Source organism: Echinops telfairi, unplaced genomic scaffold, assembly GCF_000313985.2.
Source record: "Echinops telfairi isolate 266 unplaced genomic scaffold, ASM31398v2 ScPeMD7_3533;HRSCAF=4204_1, whole genome shotgun sequence".
Classification (NCBI taxonomy): domain Eukaryota; kingdom Metazoa; phylum Chordata; class Mammalia; order Afrosoricida; family Tenrecidae; genus Echinops; species Echinops telfairi.
Window position 1 is genome coordinate 12,736,212 of NW_022107432.1, and position 27,175 is coordinate 12,763,386.

Genomic DNA, 27,175 nt, shown 5'->3' on the forward strand with positions numbered 1-27,175 from the left:
TATTTTTTTGGAAAGAAAACATTTATTTATGGTCTTTATTAGTCAAACAATTTCAAACAAATGCAGACCAGATTTTCACATTTTGCGTCTTGAATGCAGGGTCATGCGTGAGATAAATGCGTATCCAGTGGAGTTCTTCCTGATGTGTTTACATATCAAGATGATCGGACGAAGCTCTACTTAACAGAAATCTGCTTGAAGGGACACGAGTTACACCTTACAGTAAGGTTTTCCCGTAACATACATGTGCAGTAACAACTTACAACCTTAGTTTCAAAACAAAACACCCCAGGAATGAACTATCCCTTTAAATAAAAAAAATAATCAATTTATACTCTTCTTAAAAGAACCTCAGCAATTTAAAACAAGTTCCAATTCCACATATATATATTTTTATGTACATTTATAACTTAGGTGCTCTTTTGCTCTATATACTTTTATTCATGCAACAGTGACGGAGGCTGGACGTGAAGCCCTACAGAGGCCTTTCGGAGAAAGCGGTGTAGCTCCTCACTCGGGCAAAGAACAGCGGGGTGTACATCTTATCAATCTCGAAGGCAGTGACCGCGGTTTCACCGGTCGATCTAGAACCAAGAACCAAAGCACTCATTAAGACAGAAATGTCTGCTCATTAACAATCTTTTTTTTTTTGGGGGGGGGGGAGGCAGGGAGGTATCTTATTTTTAATCCATCTTGGTAAATCCTACATAACATAGGCACATTATAAAAATAATGTAAAATGTAAAAAAAAAAAAGTAAATGTAGACAATGGATAAGCAAAGAAAACCAAACCGGTAGTGCCACTGAGTCTGCTCCAATTCATGCGACCCTGTGGAGGGGTGGGGGGCGGGGGGTACAACTTGGCTCAGCTTTCTAATGGCAGGCCGTTCCTGAGATTGCCAGGCTTTCGTAGGAGGCACTTCAGGGTGAGCTCACAGCTCCCAGACCTTTCAGTTAGCAGCCAAGCACCGCCCTGGGGACTCCTTATAAAGAAGTCGTTCAGCATCCCATCACCATACAGCCATATAAAATAACGTCCTTTAGTCTCCCCTAGAAGTACCTCACTCTCGTTTCCAGCTTTACTATGGGGACCTGCGACCTCAGCAGCCCGGCTATTCCCCTTTGACGTCATGACGCAGGGGGGGAGGACCCCCCCTTCACATGGTGCGCAGGCAGGCACGTAGAGCATGGCTCACTGCGTGTTTGTACCGCGACACAATGAATGATTCTCCCCTTTTGGAGGTTTACATCATTTCCAATATTTGGCAATTGAAAATAATGCCAATGTTTATTATGTCCTTCAAACAAATTCCTAGAAGTGGAATTTCTAAGTCAAAATGTATACACAATTTTAGGACACTTGTCAAAATGTTTTTCAAGAGCAAGCCAACGACTTACCAGATTTTAAAAAAACCACTGCTGTGGAGTCCATTCGAATTCAAGGAGACGGGAAGGGCCTCCCTCACAGGGTTAAGGCTATCTGTCTCTACGGATGCTGACGGCCACCACACCTTTCGCCTACAGAGTGGGGTGCCTTCAAGCCTCTCAGTTCAGTCAAGCACTTCCCGTATAGACTGGTGTATAAGCCGAGTTTTCCAGCACATTCTAAATGCAGTTTTTATGGTAAAATTAGGTTCCTTGGCTGATATTCGGGTCGACTTATACTGAAGTATATACGGTATCTACTGCCCCCCATGGCACCTGAAGCTATTAGTACAGTTTATTCATTTCATAGCTGCAAGATTATCGGCATAGTCACAGGCAGAGGAGACACGGGTGACACATTTCTTAGCATAAACCAACGAGCATTTCCAGTGCTGCATCTATTTGTTGAAACACCTCAATTGCCTTTTGACAATTCTTGGAGCCTTATTTCTCACCAGTGCTTTCATTGCAGCTTAGCTTTCTTCCCGCAACCCCACTGGTTCTTCATAGGCTATTTCACAAAATGGTTCAACGTCGGCCAATTCTTTTTGATAAACAAGTCTGCATATTCTATTAACTTGTGCCGTTTCCTGCATTGGTCAGTACTTTGCCTACAGAATCCTTCAATATTGTAAATCAAGGCTTGAAATTTCTCTTCAGGCCTTTCTGCTTGAGAAGTGCTGAGCATGTGACATCTGTTTTTAGCTATTCTTCCCGTCTTGTCTTTTCAATGATCTTTTGCTTTCCTCACCTTTGATAACTTTGATGGTCTTTTTGGTCATTAGATGTTCAATGTGTCAAATGGTTCTTGATATGATCTATAAATTCAGGTGGGATTCACTCAAGATAGTTATTTGACTCTGGAGGTCCTGCTTCAACTTGAACTTGCATATGAGCAATTGGTGGTGTCCAGCAGTTGGTCCCTGGCCATGTTTTGACTAATGAAGCTGAGGTTCTCCATGGTCTCTCTCCAAAGAAGTAGATGATCTGACTCCTGTGCTCCATCTCATGAGTTCCATGTGTACAAACCCCTGCCATCGACCAGTGATTCCATGCTGACCAATACACAGCCCGATGGTTTCCCAGACTGTAACTGTTCACAGGAGTAGAAAGCCCAGTCCTTCTCCCAAAGAGAAATGCGACCACGTGGATTTTCAGCACAATGCCTAACCACTACGCCACCAGGACTCCCAGCCACCCAGTTGTGTTGCTGTAAAAAGGCATTTGCAATGAACACGTTGTTGGTCTTGCAGAATCCTCTCATGCTATCTCCAGTGTCGCGTCTGTCACCAAGGCTGGCACTTTTCAGCTGCCAGCACTTCTTGTTTCCAACTTGTGTCTTTCAATCGCCGTGATTATCAATGCGTCTTGACTGTAAAAGTTTCCACTTCTTTACCTTTGGCATTGCTGGGCTGGTGCCTAAATCTGCGTCAAAACTTTAGGAACTGGTGTTCCGAGTACAAGAAAGGCTGTCAGCCTTTCCCTGCCAGTGCTGTTCTTCAGGCATGGTCGGGGACACCACTCCTCTGCGACTTGTCACTCCTGGCATTATAGAACATACGATTGATGGTCTGATTCAAAGTGGCTAACATCAGTCCATCTCAGCTCACAAATGCCTAGGATATTAACATTTATGCATTCCATTTTCATTTCTGACATCAAATTTTCCCAGGTACATACTTTGCGGTCTACATTTCGATTGTTAATGAATCTTTAGTTTTTCTCTTGTTTTGAGTCAAGCGAACGCAAGTGCTGAAAGCCTACGCCACCTGTGTCGCTGAGGCCGAGCTCTGTGTCAGGTGGATGAGCACCACTCAACTGGCTGCATTCATGTTCTGGCACTGAGTCTGACAATGTCCTGCTCTACGGTTTCAAGGTGACCAGTTTCTTTCCAGAAGACGGTCTGCAGCTCCTCCTTCCTCCTCCTAGTCAATAGGAGCTCTGAGGGTACCTGTCCACGAAGGAGGACCCTGGTGGCATTTGATATCAGTAGCATAGTTCCAGCATCACAGCACCCCACAAGCCTTCAGGGTACAACAAACTGACAGACAAGTAACAGTTATGAATGACACACACAGTCATGCGGTAACTTGGATATTTTTAGCATCTTTACCTGTAGGTGATATGACAAGAATGATGTATCCAGATGAGTTTGTTAAACCTCTGGTGACCACTGGAACAGAGGTGTAGTCCCACATGGAAACTCTGATCCGCTTCTGGTACAGGGACACGACGAAAATACCTATATTTGTAGTCAAGTGGTTTCTGTGAGAGCAAAGGTTCATGAGCCTTAGTGAACCCTGACTTTTACAGGACATCACATGACACTAACAGTAAGTACCACAGCATCTGCACACAGCAAGGGTTGCCTTGGATATCAAATGGGAAGGGACTTAAAAAATGTTAAGTACTCGAGTGGGGGAGGGGGGGAGGGGAAAAATGAGCTGATACCAAAGGCTCAAGTAGGAAGAAAATGTTTTAAAAATGATGATGTCAACATATGTACAAATGTGCTTGACACAATGGTTGCATATGGATTGTGATAAGAGTGGTACGAGCCTCCGGTAAAATGATTTTTTTTAATGTTAAATACTCTACAAACATAAGGCTTTCTCCCATCATTATCATTGAATTAATCATCACAACCACTATGATCTTACTATTTCCATCGAAGCAAGTCCGTGATAGAAACTGGAGTGCAGATAAGAACTTCTGTCCCCTACCTCTAAGCCTAACACTTACTAGAAAGCAGTGAGTTTTCAAACAGAGGAAAAGTAAGCAGCCAGTGGAGCCCGCAGAAAAAGGGTATAACTTATCTTTTGCAGTAACAGTAAAATCGTCTGTAGAGAGAAACAGTGTTCAAGTTTCATTAGAGTCAAACTGATGCAAGTACTACTGATGGAAATAGAAAAGTGTGAGTTCTACCATTCTGTTTTACTCTGAAGAGGAAATCGGCAGCCCACAGGGGAGTTCCTAAGCTGCTTTATTAGACGAAACCTACACAGTTCACACTTCATATTTCCCCAATTTTGAGCTCAGGAAATGCATGGCTAACGGCAGTCCTAGCAACTATCACTGCCAAACAAGCTGCTGTCCCAGATGCCAGGGGTCTACCAGAAAGAGACCGAAAAGGCAGCAACAGATGACTACAAGACAATATGACTCACACCCAGTCCTGATTATCTCAATACAAGGAACCTATCTTTAAAAAACCCAAAACATTGTACAATAAAGGCAACTTTAATAACACTAGGCAAATAATTACATCAGCCACATCACAACTAGCTTACTGGGTATATATACATACACACACACACACACACACACACACTCACACACACACACACACATATAAAATCTGTCTGTGTGTACACATATGCCTTTTTTAAAACTAGGACTGAAAAAGCACACACAAAGCAAGGTTATAAAGCAAAAGCATGTGAAGGAATGTTTACGACACGATAGAATGCAGCAAGAGGAGGAGCCCTGGCGGCATTCTGGTTTGTGTGGGGCTGTAGATCGAAACCACCAGCTGCTCCCCAGGAGAAAGACAGGGCTTCTTACTTCTGTCAACAGTGATGGTCTCGTAAACCCACGGGGGAAGCTCTACCTGTCCTGTAGGTCACAGTGAGTTGGAATCGACTGTATAGCGGTGAGTTTGATCTTTTTTTTTTTTGGGGGGGGGGGGGGGGCGTAGTAAAGCTTTAGAATATGGTTTCAGTTAAGTGTTATTTTATTGCTGGAAAGAAAACAATTTTTCCTTACTTTAAGTTGTTTCCTGCAGAAATTGAATTTCTGTGTAAGGGTATACTTGTGAAAGAATTATTGAGCAAATTTAGAAAGGCAAAAAAAAATTAGGTATAATTTTACTATTTTATAGGAAATTCTGGTTTTACATTTTCATGGATTAAAAGAACTGAGCCAAAGAAGAAAATCATTTAGAGAAAAGTCAATAAGCTTAATGCAATAAAAAATTGCCACAATTTATAAAAACTCCTAGCTCTCTTCAGACACAAGTCATCGTACATTTGGTGTATAATAGTATAGAGCACACAGGATAAGCAATGAAGCAGTATTTTTTATCATTTCTAATCCGGAATGCGTGCACAAATAGAGACTAAGCAAAGAGAACACCTTACTCACTTCTTCCTTTTTCTTAGTTATCACAGCAAATACTTTGGTCTGATTGTCTGTATCTTGCGACAAGCGATAATGACCCAGAAGAATTGCATCCGTTCTAAAAAAGGGAATCAAACAAAACAAACAAAAAAAAACCCTTTAGAGCTACGAACCCACTATAATATGGATTTATGTAATCCAGGAAGTAATGGGTTCCGACAGGGCTGACTTGATTGTCCCAGGAGGATTCAACAGGGTGTGAGTAAACAATACGAAGTCCAAGGCACAAAGATGCTTTACGGCAAGTGTTTAACCAGGGAAGTGTTGGGCTACAGTAGCTTGCAGGGGACCAAATAAACCGTGGTCTGAACAGAAAGCGACAATGAAGCAATACCTGGTATTCCTGGTTCTTAAACGAGGAACAATGGACTGAGGCTCCTCAGGGGTTGTTAACATCATCACGTGGCCATCAGGAAAGAATCTTATATACCTGTGCAAACAGAAAAAAACACAAGAGAACCCCCCCCACACACAACATGAGCATGTCCTCACGTATCCATTACCTAAGCCTGCTCATAGCTGTGAGATCAAAATGGAAACACCAAGGGCTAAAAATCAGCAAAAATCACCGTCCAGAGAACCATGACTGACAACCTGAGAGGTTGGCAGCGCAGATATTTCATCGTCCTCCTTAGAGGGGGCTGCTGAACGTCCAGTGACGGCCACTGAATCAAGACAAATTCAGTTAAACGTTGCCCTGTTAAGTTCTGTGTGTTTTCCTAAAGCACTAATTAATGTCCAACAAAAGGGAGATCTAATGATAAAATTCAGTGGTTAAAAAAAGCCGGGTTCTTTCTCAACAGAGGAATATTTAGTGACTATTACAGCTAAATAAAAGTGTATTTGTTATTTGAAGAGGTAAACAAGTACACTGAAGGAAAAGACAAGGAGAACGCTAAAATGTAAAATGAGATTTACAAGCTGAGGAATTAGATCATTTAGATGGAACTGTTGGATATTTTGAGTGCAGTTCTTATAACAAAAATACGGAGGGCCATCATAATCATGAATGAAAAGGAACAAACGACAGAGTGTTCATTAATACTATGTGGAGAGAGAGAACTTTTCACTCACTCAGTTTACGACAGTTGTACCTGTAATATTCCACTTGGTGCCAAGCTCTATAGAAACCATCAAGAGACTGTTCCCCTTGGCGAATGTACGTGGTTTTGCTGATGTACACACCTGGGAGAAAGCAGTGGGTTTTAAACGTGAGCTCACGATAAATGAAAAGAACTTTCAATACGGCAATCAAGCTTCCAACTTTCATGGTGGTTTCTCTTAAACATGGCATTATGTAAGTCCATTATAAAAAACAAAGCTTTTGTACTTAGCCAAATGCGCATTATAAATCCATTACTTCTCAACTTACCATCAAATCGTACACGAGGCCTTTCTAAAAACATCTCTCTCCAGGATGTGTACGGAACAAGTTTAATACAGCTTCTGCCCCAAACTTTCAAGCAGGCCAAACGCCATATTTCAGGGTCTCTAGGTAACAAAAGCACATCGCTATGTCCATAAAAGGCTAAGTCCTCGCTTACAGACATAAGACATATTTATTTGCTCTCAAGTCATCTTTTATACAAGGACTATTTCTTGAGCGTCTGCCACGCCCTATTCTGGGCACTGGAGAGACGCACTGATGAACAGGGCAAAGCCCCGCTCTGCTACTGGAAGGAAAGAAATCAAAGAGGCAGAAAGCTTTAGGTAGTGTGTCCTGCGCAAAAACACATAGAGGAAGCAGGCCAGAGGCAGCGATGACGGTGCTGGGTAAACAGGCTATCCAGACGGGGTGCTGGGCCGGCACTGGGGGAAAGTGATGACAGTAGGGTGGGGAAGAGTACTGGGGACAGAAGCCCCAGCAGCTGTAAGGCCGGGGCCGGCTCAGCAAAAAGCTGCAGCCAAGTGAGAAATGGGTGACTGTGAGAGAAAAGTGCGACGTGGTGGTCATGGGGGCCCTGGGGGGGGGGGGGCTGGCTATTCACTTTCAGTGGGATGGATGACATTGGAGGGTTTGGAGCATGTGTTATGGATTGAACTGTGTCCTCCAAAATGATGTGTAAATAAATCCCTCCTCCAAATCTGTACTTATCATCCCGGTTGGGACTAGGTCCCTTGAATGTTAAGGAGACAGATGAGTGTAGCCTGAATCAGTGTCTCTGAGCTATAAACAAGATTCAACGAGAGCAGAGCACAGATGAGTCTAGACAGATGCCCAGACACACAGAGCTCTCCAGTGACTTGGGAAGCAGAAGTAGAAGAGGCAAGGACCTTCTTCCAGAGCCAACAGAGAGAAAGCCTTCCCTTAGAGTCCAATGACTTGCATTTGGACTTCTAGCCTCTTAAAAGTATGAGAAAATAAAACTGTTGGTTAGTCATCCATTCACAATATTTCTTTATAGCACTACTAGACAACTAAGGTGGAATGATATAACCTGATTCATATTTTGGAAAGACCTTGCTGATGGCTTATGAAGGATCTACTCTAGGGGTCTGGGTGGAAGCAGGAGACCAGGAGACCACTGCTACAGCCCAGCCCAGGCATAATGGCGGCTAGAGCAGGGGGGCAGTTGCAGAAGTGGTACAATGATCAGACTGGACATATATTTGAAAGGTAACACTGACAAGACTTTACTATAAGGTTACTGCAAACATCTAAGCCAAAAAATGTATTGCAATGAGGGATTGAACTATTTTACTCCATCTACAACTTGCAATAGTTTCAAAGAAGTGAACGCTACTTCTATGGGTGCTAGACTGCAAAAAAACAAAAACATAACTCCACTCCCTATTTATACCAGAAAGAATAACATTTTTCTTTTAATAATTGCTCTGTTCTACGATAACATATCCTCACTGATGATTTGTTTTCTTAGCTTCTCATGTGTTCCTCATGGAAAATTTTAAAAGTTAAAAGGAACAACAGTGCTAGAATCTCTGGTTTCTAGAGGTTGGTGGCAATCCACTCAGGGCTTAATGGGTATCTATTACTAAAACACACGTTAGAATCAGCAAAAACAAAGAGTTTAACCTCCATCAATTTACATATTTTACCCCAAACACCAGACTCCGAATTAAATTATCTAAAATAATGCATATTTTAAAAAATTATAGCTCTGAAAAATTCTAAAGACGAAACACCTATTCTTATGTAAGGAACTCATGAAAGATTGTCAGTACCAATGATTGTACACTACCCTCTGTGTTTTCCTTGGATGGTAAGATTTAAAATGTATAATTGAACTTTTAATGGGCCAAATTAAAAGTGTGGTACAATCTGAAATTAAATCATTGCCACTTACTGTAAATATGACTTGGGTGTAAATAAATTCTTTTCTAACAGAATTCTTTTTCCAAATCAGTGATGCTAAGTATACAAACCATCCTCCGAGAGTAGCGTTAGTGACTAAATGGGTTCTAGATAAAAGTAATTTAAGTTCCTTCTATAGCATTCCCTGTAGACATACAGAGTTTTCTAATATTTCAAAGCTAAGCTGTCCAGGAAAGTTACATTGACGCATGACACAGCGAAGCCTGTGCTCATTGAAAGCTTTTCTCCAGATCCCCCGTTCAGGCCCTTTCACCAGATGCTCAATGGCAGCAGCAGACCGTCCTCTCTCTCGGTCCTGAGCCCTGCCACGGGCACGTACCTGGCACAGACGTAGAACCCTCTGCACACCAGTGACAGCTGCTCTAAGGATCTGAGGTCCAGGTCACTGGACACCACCCATCGGAAGATGTACATCAGCACCTCCATCGGCAGCACTGCAAAGAGAACGGCCCCCAGCGACCCTCCTTTGAGGCGAGCCACTGGGACAGCACGCTGGCTCTCAGCCAGCACGTCTTCCCGCCTGCCCGAGACTCCTAAAAGCCCACCACTCGGTGGTCCTAATAGCTTCCAGCACAAAGACGTAACTAACTTAGTGTGGTTTCTGGTTTTGTTTTTAGGTATAAAACAGATCTGGCGCTATTTTTTATCAAGAACCCTCTCCCTTCTGAAGATCATTTACAGGGCAGATTAAAATAAATGTTAGAGCACATTCCATGAATATCTCTGTGTGATCCATATTGCCTTTAAAAACATTATGTTCATCTCCTTAAAAAGGATCAATTATCTTCTAGATTCTTTCAAAAAAAAGTCAATGCTGACCACGCAGTATTTAACCTATGAATAGATACATACATTTTTAAACAGCCAGCCCCTGTCCAGCCTGGTGGCCTCCTTGCCTGCAATGGTTCCCGTCCTCCAAGCTTCTCCGTGCCGGAGCCACTGAGCTCTCCCAGCGCTCTTCACTGGAGGAAGCAGGGCAGCCTCCTGCACCGGACTGCACACTCGGCTCGGCTCGGCTTTAGGTTTCGAAAGGCTCAGTTGCCTATTCAAACAGCAGTTGTGATGAACCACCCACCATAACCTGACCCTGAGCAGCAATGACCCGGCAAATCATCTGACGTGATCAACTGGAAACATTTAAACCTACGGTTGAAGTCTTCCCACTGTGTTTTGATAACCAAGAGCGCACACCTGAGATGTGGGTCTGACTGCTCTCCAGGTCAGGCTGACACAGCTTGAGCAGAGACTCCTGGAGCGTGAGCTGCTGCTGGAAGTAGGACAAGAGGTCGGCCATCTTGCTGTCCTCGTCGTGGTCTTCAATGCTGCAGGGGAGAGAGGGGCGGGGGGCTGAGCTGCGTGTTTCAGCCCACGCGCGGCTTAGAAACTTTCAAAACCGTTGTGGAAGAAAGCTATCTGAACGCACATTTGCTTACTACTTTTATTAGTGTTTGATGTGCTCAGTTTATTCTGCCTTGCAAGAGAGTATTGTACTAGGTTTTTAAAGAAAACAGCTTCACAAAGAGAAAGAAACAGCTTCGGAAATTTTAATTATTACTTAGACAGTATTTGGTGCTGAATTTAACTAGTTTTATTATAAAACAGATTTTAAGAAAAAGGCAATTTCAGATGATGAAAACTATGTGCTAAACTTGTGATGGACTTAATTCTTTTAAGTCGGATACACATTACATGCACTATGTTGTCTAAACTACCAACACTGTTCTTAATTTACTACCTAATCTTTAGAGAGAAAAATATGTAATCTGAAAAATCTTAACAAGATCCGCAAACCATCTACCAACCTAAACAAGAGTGTAAGTCCTAGGAAATGTCCTCACTTCCCCTTTCTGACTGAGGCTCGGGTAGGAACAGCTGTCAGACAGCAGAAGGGGATTTGCAGCACAACACAGGGCAAGTTCGGCTAATGCCGGATGGACCCCACAGCATTCTTTCTGCCAGCTCTTTACAGAAGGCAAGGACGCACAGTGTCTACCAGGTTGGATCAAAGCAAAAAGCAAACAACACTGTATTTTAAAGAACTTTCCTAGTAATGGGTTTATGTAAAGGAAAGGAAAGAAATATGTCTTCAATGTTTTGGTATCACCTTTCTTGTTAGTACCTGGTACCTAATTATAAAATTGGCTAAATGGTTCTACTCAAAATTAATCAAGGCTTAGCAACAGCCCAAATGATTCATTTTAAGTATGACCTGCCTCACAGTGCTAAGTCTATTTTGGTGAACAATATTATTAGCTGAACGTTCAAATAGGTGACCAATACTGACTTCATTATGTTTTGAATATGGGTTCCCCCAAAATTAATCTGGTTCAAAAGACCTCTGTTGTTAAAGAGCAAAGATGTCACTTTGAGACTAAGGTGTACCTGAGCTCAGCCACGGCATGTTCAATAGCCTCATCGCTCTCACTCAGTGCTACTCAAAGGGCCCTACAGGGCAGGACAGAACTGCCCCTGTGAATTTCCGAGGCTGTAACTCTCTACGGGAGTAGAACGCTGTCTACCTCCTGAGGAACGACTGGTGGCTTCAAACTGCTGACCTTGTGATCGAGCCCAATCCATCACCACACTGCCACCAGGGCTCCCTAATAAGTCTGTGAAAATGGGACAATGACTAAGGAAGACCAAAGCACTGATACATGGGGATGAGGGTGCGGGCGGAGAACACGGGCTATCTGAAGGACTTCCAGAGGATGAACAAATCTGTCTTGGAGCACTGCAGTCGGAAGTGAGTATGTGAGATTCCGTCTCGCGTGCACTGGACATGCTATCAGGAGAGACCAGTACCTGGGAAAGGACATCATATGTGGTAGAGGGGCAGCAAAAAAAGAGGAGGACCCTCCATAAGTAGAAAAGGTGAAGAAAAAAGCAAGGTTCTGGCAGCTGTCCAAATAGATGAGTTTGAAAAATGTTTCCAAGAATGGAATTGCAGATTTGACCAATGTAGTTAAGTGTAATGAAGAGTACTTTGAAGATGATAAAGTTGTTTTGTAAAAATGTAGATACCTAGCTTTGAAGAAAAAAATTTGGTTTTTTTTTTAATGTTTCCTCCTGAACCTGTGCTTTTAACCAAGTTATATAGTTTTAATAACATCCTACCTACATAATAACATCCTACCTACATCCTACCTTAATAAACCAAGTCATGTTCTAGTCCAACACTTTCCTTAAAAAAAAAAAAAGTAAAAGAAGACCTTTTCAATGTAGTCTCAAACTTGACACAAAAGGAGACCGGTGTAAATGGGGCTGTCTGTGTCCACTTCTGCAGCTATACTACCTTCTGTAACTCGGGCTTACTTACACTTTAATACTTCCTACTTTAACGAGTTAAGGTGTGTCCTTCATTTATTTCACTTTAATAACTACTGCTCTTATTACATATTCCTTCTGCACTAACCTTATTTCTCTTTAGTAAGAACTGCTCTTAACACAAATTCCTTCTTAGCTTTATTTTTTTAATTTTACTTGTTTAAAAATCTGTATTTCTACATTTTAATCTTAAAATTTTCCCAATTAAAAATTTTCTACAACTTTATAAAAGAGATATACTAAACACTATGTAACTTAATAGAATCAGCAGCATTTAGGCATCATGTTAGGAATCATCAGGGCAAAGAAGCTTAACTGTAACAAAGTCGTATGCGTTACTGTCTATCAAATAATATACGCACTAGCTGCTTCCACCGCCATCACCATCGGGAGACCGGGTGTAAGTAATCTTGAATTCTATATCAGGTACAAGTTGCATAGCCCTACGATAAAACTTGATGGCTAGAAGAAGAAATAAAGCTAAATTAGCTATGACCACACACGTTTGTCATTTCCTTTGTCTACCTTTAATGGTGGCTAATTTGGTAAGTTTCTTTACAAACATCCAAAGTCTCTCTTTCTACATGCAATGACAGTTCAGTGAGCAAGCTTATTTCTAAACCTTACTGTTCAGAAATGAACTTCCTTCTTTCGAAAGTCCATATATTATAAAAATCTTAAGATGCAAATGTTCCTTCCAGCTCTCCCCATGGTTTCCTTCAGAAGTGATCTTAGGTGGGAGTCTTTCTCCAGACTCTGAAAATGCAACCGTTGTCGCCCCAACAAAAACATGTCTGAGCAAACTTTGCTTTCTGGGATGGAGACTGGAGGAAAATCAAATGCCTCCTACTGGGGAGAATAAGGATTTGTTTGGTTGGTTGTCTTATTTTAATTTTAATTTATATCTCAAAGTTAACTTCCTTTACCCAGCTGCCTCTTACTTCTTTCCCTTTTAAAAGCTATATTTTGCTTCTAGCCTCCTCAATGGTGGTAAATTTGTTAGGCAAAAAACATGAAGTTTTAATGAAAATGTAAAATTGCACTGGTGGAAAAAAAATGCTAGAAAAGTTTGTGAATTATAATTTTTCTTTATCAATTATTGATTGAAAGGCCCTAGTGGATTAAGATACTGTTAAACCAATTATAGTACACGCACCATCATTCACCTGTCAACTTCTTACTGTGGTAGCTTGCGTGCTGCTGGAAGGGATACTTAATAAAAGTTTCTAGGATTTTGGTAAAACACAAAACCAAAACCCTGTTTCTAATAAATCTCTGGCCAGTAGTTCAGCTACACCTTTAATAATCGTCTCTGCAGGTGCACAGCAGGAGAACTGGGGCTCTGAATGCAGATCACTTCTTTCCCTTTGGATGAAACACCTCCCCCCGACCCCGGTTCAATACATTCCACCATGTTCTAATACTGGGGGGCTGGGGGGGTGTCTCACAAATTAATAGAGTACAAAGGGACTTGATTAATTGGGCTCTTTAAAATCCCAGGGCAAAAATATCCCTACAAGAAATTTGTAAATATATGCAGTAATGCCGAATAATGTTATATGGGAGCATTCATGATTCAAGCACCAAATTTTTTCTCATGCTCGAATTATTAACTTTACTATCACATAATGAAAGCAAAATTACAAATGTAATACAGTAAATAATTCCATTACTCTGTTTCATTGCCTATTTCTACTGAAGCAATAAAAGAGCTGAGGGCAATACTTTTGGTAAATATAAGTTAGAACTAAAGACAAATTTTTTGTTTTCTTTTTTAAAAAATCATTTTACTGGGGGTACTGACAGCTCTTATCACAATCCATATATACATCCATTGAGTCAAGCACATTTGTACATATGTTGCCATCATCATTTTCAAAACACTTTCTACTTTAGCCCTTGGTATCAGCTTATTTCCCCACTCCCCCAACCTCCCTCATGAACCCTTGGTAATATATATATATTTTTTCATGTCTTACACTGACCACTGTCTCCCTTCACCCACTTTTCTGTTGTCTGGCCCCCTGGGGTGTGTGTGTGTGAACCAGTGGCTATATGTCAATCACTGTGATCAGTTAAATTTTTTTGTTACAACCTTTTCTTTGCATTTGCTTTCTCAGAAGTAATTTTCACCTATGCAAGAGTTATATCCCGTTCCATAAGGAGTAACATTTTAAAGGTTTTATTAATAATGACTAAATTAAAACTTAGAAAAGAAGATCTTTTATGCATCCTACTAGTCATATGTTGCCACACATTTTTTTTTAAAGAGACAGGCTAAACAGAAAAGCAGTTATTTATTTATTTTTTTTCAGTTTTTTTTTTTATATTAATTCTCTATATTGTCTCACATAGAGGGAGACTGAAAAAACCAAATGCATTCTACTGAAAACAACAAGAGTTAGCCGAGCGTTGTGATTCAGGAAAGTCATGACACTGTGACCCTGAGCCCTGGGTTGTACCTTCATAGAGGGCTCCGTTTTGTTCTTCTTCTGCTGCTTTTAGGAAGAGTTCGCGAGCCTACAGAAAGGAAGCATGAAGAATGATCTGAAAATCCGAATGAAAAATCCTGATGACTGGCTGAAGGCTAGGCCTTTCAGCAAGTGGGGCTGAAATATCACACGTCCAAAGACAAAAACACAAGCTTGAACTTGAGCCTCTCATTCTGTAAAAAAAATTAACGCAAAACATGTCACAGACTTATAGGTTAAAACTTCCAAAACCTTTAGATAAAACATAGAAGGAACTCTCTGGAAACCAGGGCACAGCAATGTTGTCTGAGACTCCGCACTGAAAGCATGATCCAGAAAAGGAAAAATGGCCGGCTGGACCACACGAAAATTAAGAAACAAAGGCAAAAACTTCGCTTGCACGAGACCCAGTTAAGAGACGTTAGCTACAAATCGGGGGAAAATACTTTTAAGCTACATATCTAAACAATCTTATAACATCTATTTTATCTAATGTATCTAAAAACACTCAGAACTCAACAGTTAAGAAAAATGCACATTAAAACTACAATGAGATCTTACTACAGACCGACCAGAATGGGTACAATTTGGTGTAATGATCCCACCAAATGCAGAGAGACTGACCCTCCACACACCGCTGGTGGAACATAACCGCGTGTGCGGCCACCCTCTGACAGGCAAGAACTTGGCAATTCCCTTTCAAACCAAATACACATTTGACATGACGTCCAGCAAGTGCACGTGAGGACATTTACTCCAGAGAAACATGAACTCATGCTCAGGAAGAAATCAATGCATACATGTTCAGAGCAGCCCCAAATAAAAACCCAAAGGCCTTCAATAAGTTAATGGATAAACACACTAGGGATGTCCATATCTCAGAAAACTAGTTAGCAATAAAAAGGAACAAACGATTAATACAATCGGGATAGACCTCAAATTAAGCTCAGTGAAACAGTCAACCTCAGAAGGTTATATATGATTTTATTTACACAACAGGTGTGTATTATCAAAATTATGGAGCTGGGGGAGCAGGGTAGTGGTTGCCAGAGGTTAAGAAGTGGGAGTGAGTGAGGAAGGGTCGGTCGGTGGTGAGGTGGAGTGAGTGAGGAGGGGTCAGCGGTGAGGTGGCACAAGGCAGTTTTGTGGAGATGCCACAAGGCTACACATACCTAGAACTGTACATACATATATCCAAACACCAGGGCTTAAAAGAGTGAGGAAATTTACATATGCTCTATGGATTGTAAGATGATCTCTTTCCTAGTTTGGACCTTTTACTAAAGTTAAGTACAAAGAGCATTAACATTGGAAAAAGCGGTAAAGGAAGTAGGTAGACTTCCTTGTATCCATGAATTTGTAATTATTTCAAAATTAAAAAGTAAAACAAAACCCTGGAAGTTTTCAGTCATTACAGCACTAACACTACCTGATGGAAAACCATCTGTACTCAGAAGCATGGATCTGATGACGTGCAGGTGACAGTCTATGGGTAAGTAAAAGTGTTTGGGACTATTTCACGGAGAGGCACTAGGAAAGAGACAAATATTAAGATAGCATTCAAAAGCTCTCCAGTAGAAGAACTTTACAATTTCCCCCCCAAATTAGGAATTCTAACACGTTAACGAATACATTACAAATGTGTTCAACTCAAAATACAACAAAATGACATAGTTATTTTGGAAAAGTCATTAATATCCAAATCACTCCCAATGCCTTTTCAAGCTTTGATGAATAAATTCATACAGTCATCTTTTAGCAAGCAGGTGAATCTCAGAGATTCTGATGGAGACAGTGCGTAGCGGTATCAGCTAAAGCAGCCAGGTGGAGGAAGCACCTATCTCTGAGGGAGCAGTGTCGGTAATACTTAACTTTTCTTCTTTTGCCAGTTCTTGCTTTCCTTTGGGATCTGCTTTCAGTAGAGAGGCTCTTGCTGGCCCTCGGCTGCTAGGGCCTACACCAGGGGCAAGCTCAAACATCCACTGAGCTCGGAACATCTGGAGCTGCGCCTAGGGGGACCAGCACGTTAGGAATCACTGAGGGACACAGTCCAATTCTGGAGCGACTGATCAATGTCGGCCATCTATTTATTAATATAACACCCCCCCCCCCCAATGTCACTGTTAAAATGACTAATTCAAAATCCTCCAAGCACCCATTCTCATTCAAGATCATTTTCTGCATAATGAAAATGTGTCCCAAAGCCTGAAATACATTTGTACTTCAACAAAGGAGTCAGGGGAGGGGCTGGGGGAAAGGCTGGCCTTTTGTTCCCACCAGCAGATCCAGGGAAGGAAAGACCCAGAGACCTGCTCTCGTGAAGATCATAGCCTTGGTTCCACTGTCACTGTACGTTGAATGGTCTAAACACACAATTTCACACTGTAAAAGGTTCATGGAATTGCTGTACCACATTAGAATTCAAATAGCAGCCAGCACTTAGGGATGAACATGTAAGCTTTTAAAAATGTGTACTTGAAATGAATCATCTAATACGGTGTAATCATTAAAAGTGCTGCTAAAAATTCTGTTGGTGAGCTCAAAGCCTGGCTGCTGGAGTGGTACTGAGTAACAGCCCCCGGTGGCCAGCCCTCTTGACTGTGGTCTCAGCAAGCTCATCCCCCTCCACCCAATGACTAAGCGCGGAGAGTGACTGATGACTGGTCCAGGCCTGGCCCTCTCACTGTACAGTAACTCAGGCCAGCCGGAAAGCTGATTCCATCTCTGACCTCCCCACAGGGTTGGCTAAAGTACTCCATTTAGGCTACATTGCAACTAACCACTCCTACATCCAGCCCTTCCTTCCACGGGTGCTGGCGCCAAGGGTGCGCCTGTAGTGGTCAGTTTGGGTGTCAATTTAGCTGGACTCTGGTTCCCAATTGTTTGGCCCAGCACTAATCTGGTTGCTATTATGGATTAAATCAATCCATTTTAAGTAGGCTACCTCCAATAATGAATAGTAATGACCTTGGTTCTCAACTTTCCTAATGCCGTGACCCTTTAATATAGTTCCTCATGTTGTGGTGACCCCCCAACCATAAAATTATTTTCGTTGCTACTTCCTAACTGTAATTTTGCTACTGTTATGAATCGGTGACCCCTGTGAAAGGGTCATTTGACACCCAAAGGGGTTGCGACCCACAGGTTGAGAACCACTGTTAATATAACTAATCCAATAAAACCATTTATTCAGTTGAACCCTTGAAGAGCAAAAAGGGCATTTCCTTAGGATATGTTCTGCCTGTGGGCTCCACAGAGATGTCTGGGCAGAGGTGTCACCTCACTTTTCCAGCCATCTGGCCTACAGACAGCTTAGCGTGGAAGCCTGCTGCTCTCCAGACTGTTACCTTGCCCCCAAACCCAAACAAAACTCAATCTGCTATTGAGTTGATTGCAGCTCACAGCAGCACTACAGGACAGAGGACTTCCCACAGGGTGGAAGCAGATTATCACCTTTCTCCTGTGGAGTGGAGAGTGGGCTTGAATGGCCAAACTTCTGCTGAAGCAGCAAATGCTGAACCTCTGAAATACCAGGCTCCTTTTGGACTGGCCAACCCCACAATGGTGTGATCCAATTCCCTATAGCACATCAATCCCGCCCTAAGTGTCTTTGTATCTCTATCTCGCTACCTGTCTCACCGGTTCTGTGTCTCTCGAGACCCCCAAGTCAGCGCCCTAATTAACTACCTGCCTGGTAATCACCAGAGCTGCCTTCCTGGGACACTCAGGGTATTCCGCCTCCCAAAGAGGGTCATCGGCTTAAAAGGGAGCATATGGAAAATAAATGAAAAGCAGCACAGACACAGAACTGTAGACTGACTTGTCTGTACAATCTATACACTAGCCATACCCTCTCCCCTCTCACACTGAGTGCGCACACACTTCTGACCTACAGACTGTTTCGCCACACTGTCCACCTCTGCTAGATGGTGCATTCCAAACAAATATTAGCTTGAGTTGCCCACGTCCTTGGGCATTATGGATTTGGTTAAGTGCTCAGCTGCCAAGTGAGAGGCTGGAGGTTTGAACCTGCCCCGCAGCCCCTTGGAAGCAAGGCCTGCTGAGAGGTGTCTGAAGAGTTACAGCCTTGAGAACGCTGTGGCGCTGAGCAGGCCAACACGAGGAGCCCCCGAGGTGATCCGATGCCACTGGATCTTTAAAACAAAACGAACACTCAACTAACTGGGAGAGATGTTTTCAATGTATAAAAATTCACATCACCCTCTGAATTGACTGCAGTGAATCTCATGTATGAAGGCATCATCAGTTTACTCAAGTGCGACTCAGATGAAGAGTTCATTTTTCCAACATAAGCAATGCCGCAAATGTACTCACTTTCCCTAGTATGTAGGACCAACTGCTGGATAAGAGAAGGCCTATTTTCTATTTTAACACTTATTGCCTTGTCGGCCCTCCAGGAACCTTACAGCAATCACTGCTTTCAGTACAGTGCCAAAGGTCCTCACGACCTAAATAGCGGGCATTATTCACTAAGTGAACTGTGGTTTTCAATTCTTTGTCTCATTGTAGGTTTAATTTCTATTTTTCATTACTGTTGTTGGCTGCCATCGGAGTAGACCCGCTCCAGTGTTCGCTGGGCTGACGGGGTTTCTCCGCGTACGGCTACGGTGTGCCAAGCAGCCAGCTTGCCGAGTTCCTATGGGCAGCTGCCTGGTTAGCAGCGGACACAGAACAGCTCTGCCGTGACAGGTCCTTTTCTCATGACTAATGAGGGTAATGGGTTATCTCTTTACATGCTTGCCTTTTAGTTTCTCCCATTATATTTCTATCTTTCATTCTCCGCTCCTCTTCCTAATTCTTAAGAATGCTCCATATGCTGAGGACATCAAGCCTCTGGCCATAGGTGGTGAAGTTTTCGAATTCATGGTCTCTCTACACCTCATGCTGTCTTCTGCTCTGAGTCTCAGGCTTACAGCCATCAAACCTGTCAATCTTCCTTTGTGGCTAGGAGTTTGAGTCACAGTGAAACTCTGAATGTTTTAAACCCATTTATCACCTACAAAGCAGCAATGATTGGTATTTCTTTTTATAAGAAAAGAAATCTAAAATACAGTTAGCGTGTAAGTATTCCATAAATTGGTATGAGAATACAGTTAATCCAATGCAAACGAAACCCACACATCTTCATCATTGTGACCGATCTGTTTGTGTATGAAGGCAATCAAAGAGCCACGGAATAAAAATACAGATTGAAGTAAACGTGCCTGCAGATCTGTTTCAGCAGGGCTGTCATTTTCCTCATCGTCTTCTGCTCTGATCGTATCAGAATGACAATCTTCCTCCTCAGCTTCTGCCTAAAGAAAAGAAAACTCAACTAATGACCAAGAATATGCAAAAATCTTTTGTAACCTCTATCTGCTATCAGCTATCTGTTGTCTAGTACCATAATCTCAAGAGCTTGAGCACCGCAATTTGGGCATCAAGACTCTGGACTTCGTTGGGGCCGTACTTCCTTCACCTCTACAGGAAAGCGAGATTGATACGCACACCCTCTGACCCAAACCCAGTATTAATCTTGCTGTGCATCTGAACATTCTTCGCTCCAAAATTTAACATCAGCATTTTCACCCCCAAATTAATCTAATTACATGTAAATTATCAGTCCATAGTATTTTTTCATGCTAATGTAATGAAACCAACTCTTCAATCAATAAACATGACATTTACTGGAAATCTACAAGAAAAACATTCATTTCCATTTAATTCAATGCATTTTTGACTGATAAGAACAGTGAGGATACATTATCTCCAAGAAAATGAAAATCCATTATCAGTTATTGAGACTGTACTTTACCCGCCATCCACATTAAAATACAGAAAACAGGACTTAGTCTTTTGGTTTTCTTTTTTTAGTTCTATCACAAAAAAGTGTACACTTGCAACTTTTAAACATATTAAAAACAGTTAATATACCATATATACTTGAGTATAAGCCGACCTGAATATCAGCTGAGGCACCTAATATTACCACTAAAACTGCATTAAAAATGTGCTGGAAAACTCGGCTTATACACAAGCATATACAGTATTTAATCATTAATTAATTATTCCCCAATTACCTATGACTCAACTTCAGTAATTATCAAGGTGGAGAAAAAGCTTTATATCAAGTACTCAAAGAATCTTGGTGGCACTGTGATTTAGGCGCTGGGCTGCTAACCGTGAGGAAAGCAGTTCAAATCTACCAGCTGCTCCGAGGCAAAAATAAGAGGCTGTCTACTTCCACAAAGATTTTTATCTCAGAAACCTTATATAGTGACCACTATGAGTCAAAAGCAACTCAATGTCAATGGGTTATGTGCCCCGTCAAGAGTATTCATATGCTAATTTCACAAAATGTCACCTGTAAATATACATATTTTCTGGAATCAAAATTCAAGTAAGGTCCATATCATGCAATTGGTTGGTCTCAATTCTAAATGTTTCCTCTCCTCCCACTTTTTCTTGGCTATTTATTTGTTGGCCAACCTTGTTTGACTGCTGACGAGACACACACACACACACACACACACACACACTTCAGTCTCCACTGTCTGTATTTTGCTAAGGTGTTAAGCATATTCTTTTTTTCTTATATCCTGTGCACTGTAGCACGATCTAGGAAGATGTGTTTAGCTACAAAGTGACTGGTAAGGGTTCTTGGGGGTGGGGAAGACTACCTCTTAAGTTGTTTCCTACCAGGAAGCATTTTTGAAATGTACTATCAAAAGTGTTATGGCAGTTATTCCAAATATAACCGAGTCAGGGGTAAGACAAAAAAAAATCAGGCCCTTAAACGTCAGCAATTACCAGAACAGAAAATACAGGTTTCATGCCAATGAAGTTCATATTGCTTCCCTCTTAATAGCTTATTGGGTAAATTTAATGATCCCAATCAGATAAAATCTGATACGCTGGGTTCATTTTAAACGTTTTGGTAACTGGTTAGAAAATAATTTCGGTGAAGAAAGCTGATGGTGCCCGGCTAAAAAAGATACAGCATCTGGGGTCTTAAAGTCTTGAAGGTAAACAAGCGGCCATCTAGCTGAGAAGCAACAAAGCCCACATGGAAGAAGCACACCAGCCTGTGTGATCACGAGGTGTCGAAGGGATCAGGTATCAGACATCAAAGAACAAAAAATCATTATCATTGAGAATGAGGGGCAGTGTGGAGTGGGGACCCAAAGGACATCCCCTTACAGAAGGGTCGCAGATGGAGAAGAGCCCGTCAGGGTGCAGTGTAGCAACAATGAAACATACAATTTTCCTCTAGTTCTTAAATGCTTTCTCCCCTTCCATTATCATGATCCCAATTCTACCTTACAAATCCAGCTAGACCAGAGGATGTACACTGGTACAGATAAGAACTGGAAACACAGGGAATCCAGGACAGGTGAACCCTTCAGGACCAGTGGTGAGAGTGGCGATACCTGGAGGGTGGAGGGAAGGTGGGATAGAAAGGGGGAACCAATTACAAGGATCTACATATAACCTCCTCCCTGGAGGATGGTCAACAGAAAAGTGGGTGAAGGGAGATGTCAGACAGTGTAAGACATGACAAAAAAATAAAAATTAAAAAATAACAAAGGGTCAAGAAGGAAGGAGAAACAGGGGAGGAAGGAAAAAAAGAGTAGATGATACCAAGGGCTCAATAGAAAGTAAATGTTTAGAAAATAATGACAACATACGTACAAATATGCTTGATACAATTGCTGTATGGATTAAGAGTTTTAAGAGCCCCCCAATAAAATGACCTTTTAATTAAAATAATACTTTAGTTTTGGGGGGAAAAAACCCCAAACAAATATGATTTCATTGTGGTGAACATTCAGTAAGTAGATTTTGTTTCACACATCACTTACAGGGCTATAATCCACATATAAATGTACCTCCTTTTACAAAACCAGCATGTTATTAAATATGTTCTATGTAAATTACTTTCATCTGCTTACTGATAATTTACATACCATATATACTTGAGTAGAAGCTGACCTGAATATCCGCCAAGGCACCTAATTTTACCACAAAAAAACTGCATAAAAATGTGTGAATAACTCAGCTTATACTCGAATATATACATTATATTAAGAAAGCTTTTTAAAGATATGTAATAGCAAAAGCTCTATAAACTCAGACTTTCAGATATTAGACTGGTTTAGTATGAAGGGCTGGACTGGAATTACTATGTATGGTTTGGGGTTACAACGAGGTCTCAGGTCAAACTCCATTTTATATTTTTATTCTCAACAAATGTTTACTAAATTAAACAGAAGCCTACTACTCAGGAAAAGGAAATGTTTCTTCAGACCAGTCTTTTGTTAATACATGTATTAGCAAATGGAGCTTTCTCAACATTCAGCACTCCGTCCAAAGAAGAAATATGGCAATCAGAGGAACAACCTTGAAAGTGGCCAGAAAGGAAGTAACGCCTATTTAACGTTCTCTGTTCTAAGGATGATCATGCTTTTATTGAACAATTTTATTTCCTGGGAAAAATTGGATTTAGGCAAACCTTTGAAAGCAGCAACCACATATACTTCCACTAACTTACAGCTCAAAATAAGTCTTATCTCTGGCCACCAGACTCATGGACTAGGAGTAAATGGTACAACATTTAGCACTCGGGAAAGGATAGAGCAATAAATAAATGAGGCCAACAACTGGAAGGAATTTCCAGAAAATTGAGCTCAACAGCAAATGGGATCATTTAAAACATTGCCACGTACGTTTTTTCTGCGTCTCTGAGAGCTAGACACTTTTCTTACTGGAGACATCACGAGCCGTCAATACATACAGTGAAACAAACTTCTGAGTACTGGAGGCCAGTTTCCCCATGCCTCAGACATTCCCCCGCCTCCGACAGAGGAGGTTTAGCACTGATTTCTCCCACTGTGCGTGGGAGATGTTTGAGTTTTCCTTCTTTAACAGGTTTCCATTCTCCACGTATGCTGTCTTTCCTAAGTTTTACTTTAGTATCAGAGACTTAGAATGTATAGATCTCACTGAGAAGCATTATTTCTCCTTTTCTTCAAATAAGAGCCTACTTTATTCCTGCAATCAAACCCACCCCACTCCCCAGCAAAAAACAACAAAAAACCAGTATAAAATTTTTTTTTTTAAAAAAACCACTATAGTTTGTAATGGGAGCATTTTCATCTTTCTCCCGCAAGAGTGGTTGGTGGGTTTGAACACCTAACCCACAGCAGCATCGGGCTCCTGTGTGAAAACTATCTACGCCAGCAGTGTCCAGGCTTTCCTGTACCTTTCTTCATGTGGGACACCTTCTCCTTCACTTGGCTACATCTGTTGAACTTTCTCCCGAGCTCTGTATTGTAACAATGTTCTAATTCAGTTGTCAACCTGTGGGTTGCAACCCCTTTGGGGGTCGAATGGCCCTTTCACAGGGGTTGCCCGATTCATAACAGTAGCAAAATTAGTTATGAAGTAGCAAGTAATTTTATGGTTGGTGGGGGCTCACCACAACCTGAGGAACTGTATCAAAGGGCTGTAGCATTAGGAAGGTTGAGAACCACTGTTCCTATTCGTTGTTCTTATTTTGATTCCTGCCAGTTAAAAAATAACCAAAAAGAGCACTAAGAGACTATAAAATGTGGGATCTGGTGGTGATGCCATCAAGTCATCCTAATTTATAGTGAATCTACACAAAACACCCCAAGATGCTGCCCGGTCCTAAGTCATCCTCACAATCTTGCTGTTGAACCCATTGTTACAACCAGTGTCGATCCATCTCCTGGAGGGTCTTCCTCTCTCCTTGACCTTCCAGCTAACCAAGGATGATATCCTACAGGGACTCGTCTTGATGACAAAGACAAAGTATGTGAGATGAAGTATCACCATCCTTACTATTAAGGGGCATTCAGGCTGTGACTTCTTCCAAAGCAGATTTGTTTGTTCTTCTGGCTGTCCATGGTATATTTAATATTTCTCATCGAAATTCAAAAGCATCTATTCTTCTTCAGTCGTCCCTCATCACTGTCCAGTTTGTGAGGACACTGACAATATCATGGTTCGCTCAGAGAGACTTTGGCTCTCAAAAGTGACAGCTTTTTAACATTTCAAAGAGATCTTCTGCGGATCTGCCCTGTGCAAATCTGCTGACTTCTTGATTGCCGCTTCCACGAATGTTGATTGTGGACCCAGAGTCTTCCTCCAATCCTGATGCCATATCCTGTTCATAAAATCCAGCTTCTTAAATTATGTGCTCAGCAGACTGAACAAGGATGGTGAAAGAATAAAACCCTGACACACTTTTTCTGCTTTAAACCCTAAGCAATTAAGTGTTTTGGAATTCCCATTCTTAGCAATGTTACCCATAATCAATGGGATTCACCTGTCAGAGATTGTCATTTTATTTTTTCATAATGGAGTTTTATCTAGTGACCTCTCCCTTGAGTTGTTCACGAGTATTTTCCTCAGTAATTCATGTATTTCACATTCACTGCTGTTTCAGATTGTAAAATTAAGTGCTTAAGCCTAGTCTCAGAGAATTGCTTCTGAAGGTTTAAGGACAAAGTCAATTAGTGCTTTCTGTATTTCTCACCAAAACAAGTTCACTGCCATCGAGTTGATTCCAATTTATAGTGAATCTGTAGGACAGGGTAGAACTGCCTGAGTTTCAAAGACTAACTCTAAGAGAGCAGAAAGCCCCTTCTTTCTCATGCTTTTTAATTTCTACATTAATTTAATTTAAAAAAAACAGTCAACCATTTACCAAATAAATATGTGAGTTTCTACTATGGCTACTTAATTGGGTACCACTTCGTTCAACCTGACGTTCAACGCTGGCCAGAGGTTATTTTCTCAGGTGGGCACTACATTTGAAGTCAACGAGAGGCTTCTGACTTGCACAAACCAGACTGCATAGGGCACAGACTACATATTCCAGCATGCAGCAGACCCACAGAATCTGCGCTGTCAAACTCCCGGGCCTTGGCTGGGTTTCATCTGGAGGGTACTGACCCTTCTCAGGCCTTAATAGCTGTGAAGTGAGACAGGGACTTCTTGCTGCCAAGACCGCCTGCCAACACCTCCCAAGAGCACTGATGCCAATGGCCATTGCGTCTGAAGCCTTAATTTAAGGCTTCCTTACCGGGGCTGGAAAGCACGGCAGCAAAGGCGAGGCTCCCTAGGGGGAGCGATCAACAAGTGTCTCTGCTGACCGGCGGCAACGTCCCCCTATGTAGAACCTACCAAGGCTCCCTTCAGTCTAAGCTCACTGCTTTCGAGAACATGCCGAGAAGGGCAAACCTGGCTCAGGATGCACAGGGGGGCGTCTAGAAGAAACTGTGCCCCGGCTATCCAGTAAACCCGGCGCCCCCTCCGGGCTTGGGGGTGGGTCGGAGCCGGGCACCTCGCTCACCCTCTCGTGCCAGGGCCACCTGCGAGGAGGGCTGCCGAGCGTCTCCAACCCCCCGGACCTGATCTCCTTCCTGCGGCCCCGCAGCTCCCCAGGCCTGGCCCCGGCCCCCCGGGTGTTGCTCCGAGCCCCTTCCCCAGGTTACCATGGTGGCGGGGCGGCTGGCCGCGGTCGAGGGGCTCTCCGCGCCCCCTCCGCACCGTCCCCTCTGGGAAGGGTGCTGGGTGTCGGGTGTCTATCCTGCTGGGGTGCTGCAGTGAGGCTTAGCAGAGTTCTCGGTCGGAGAAGCGCACCAGGCAGCGGCAGTAACTGCGGGCCCGGCGTACGGCGGCCATTTTCGCGGGGCAGGGGGCCAGATTGGGGCGCGCTGGCGGCGGCCGGGAACTCGGGGAGCAGAGGGGCGCCCGCTGCCAACCGAGAGGGAGAGCGCTGGGATTACTGGCGCGTTGGCCCTAATGGAGACTCCAGACGCCGCGGCGGAGCTGCCTCCTCGGCTGCGGAACTCTGCGCCGGCGCAGCGAGCATGCGCGGTGCCTCCCCTGCCCGCCCGCGTGCGCGCGTGCGCGCGTGCGTGCGCGGCGTGGCTCGTCAGCCGCGTGCGTGCCGCCTAGTGGAGGGTAAGAGGGCGTGGGCCCACTGTGTGCGCGGTCTGTCCCTGAGCGTGGGGGTATCCCTTTACCGAACCCCAGCCTCGATCCACGCATTCAGCATAGTGGGCACAGTTTATGCAAACTTGAACACGCGTCATGCAACATTTAGTGCTGCAAGACACACACCGGGGAGAGTCGCACTGGTCTTTCAGGACACGGTCCTCGGCGACTTTAATTAAAGTTTGACGCCAGGAATTCAGGCAAACATTGGGACTTCATTATAAAGACTAGTATAATCTTAAACCTTTTTGAGAGCACAGATAAGGTCCGAGGGGTTGATGAAAACATACACTTATATCGCAGGTAGGGCAGCGCCTAACCCGACGTGAGACAAGTCTCACTACAGATCCCATCGTGCAACGGGGGAGGGAGGTGCCTCTCCTAGGCCTGAAATGCCAGTACTATGGGGGGCGGG

General features: G+C 42.7%; 1 protein-coding gene across 1 annotated transcript; it reads right to left on the reverse strand.

The window, feature by feature from the left end:
* Nucleotides 1–26,566, reverse strand: FBXO9 (F-box protein 9). The gene is made up of 13 exons (XM_045294795.1): nt 26,256–26,566; nt 19,959–20,048; nt 16,605–16,742; nt 14,725–14,782; nt 12,625–12,724; nt 10,130–10,260; nt 9,258–9,372; nt 6,977–7,095; nt 6,699–6,789; nt 5,939–6,034; nt 5,569–5,662; nt 3,539–3,690; nt 1–584 (listed from the first exon to the last, which is right to left on the reverse strand). Exons 1-13 carry the CDS (start codon nt 26,256–26,258, stop codon nt 476–478), a joined length of 1,296 nt encoding a protein of 431 aa, XP_045150730.1. The 5' UTR covers nt 26,259–26,566; the 3' UTR covers nt 1–475.
* Nucleotides 26,567–27,175: the final 609 nt, after the last annotated feature.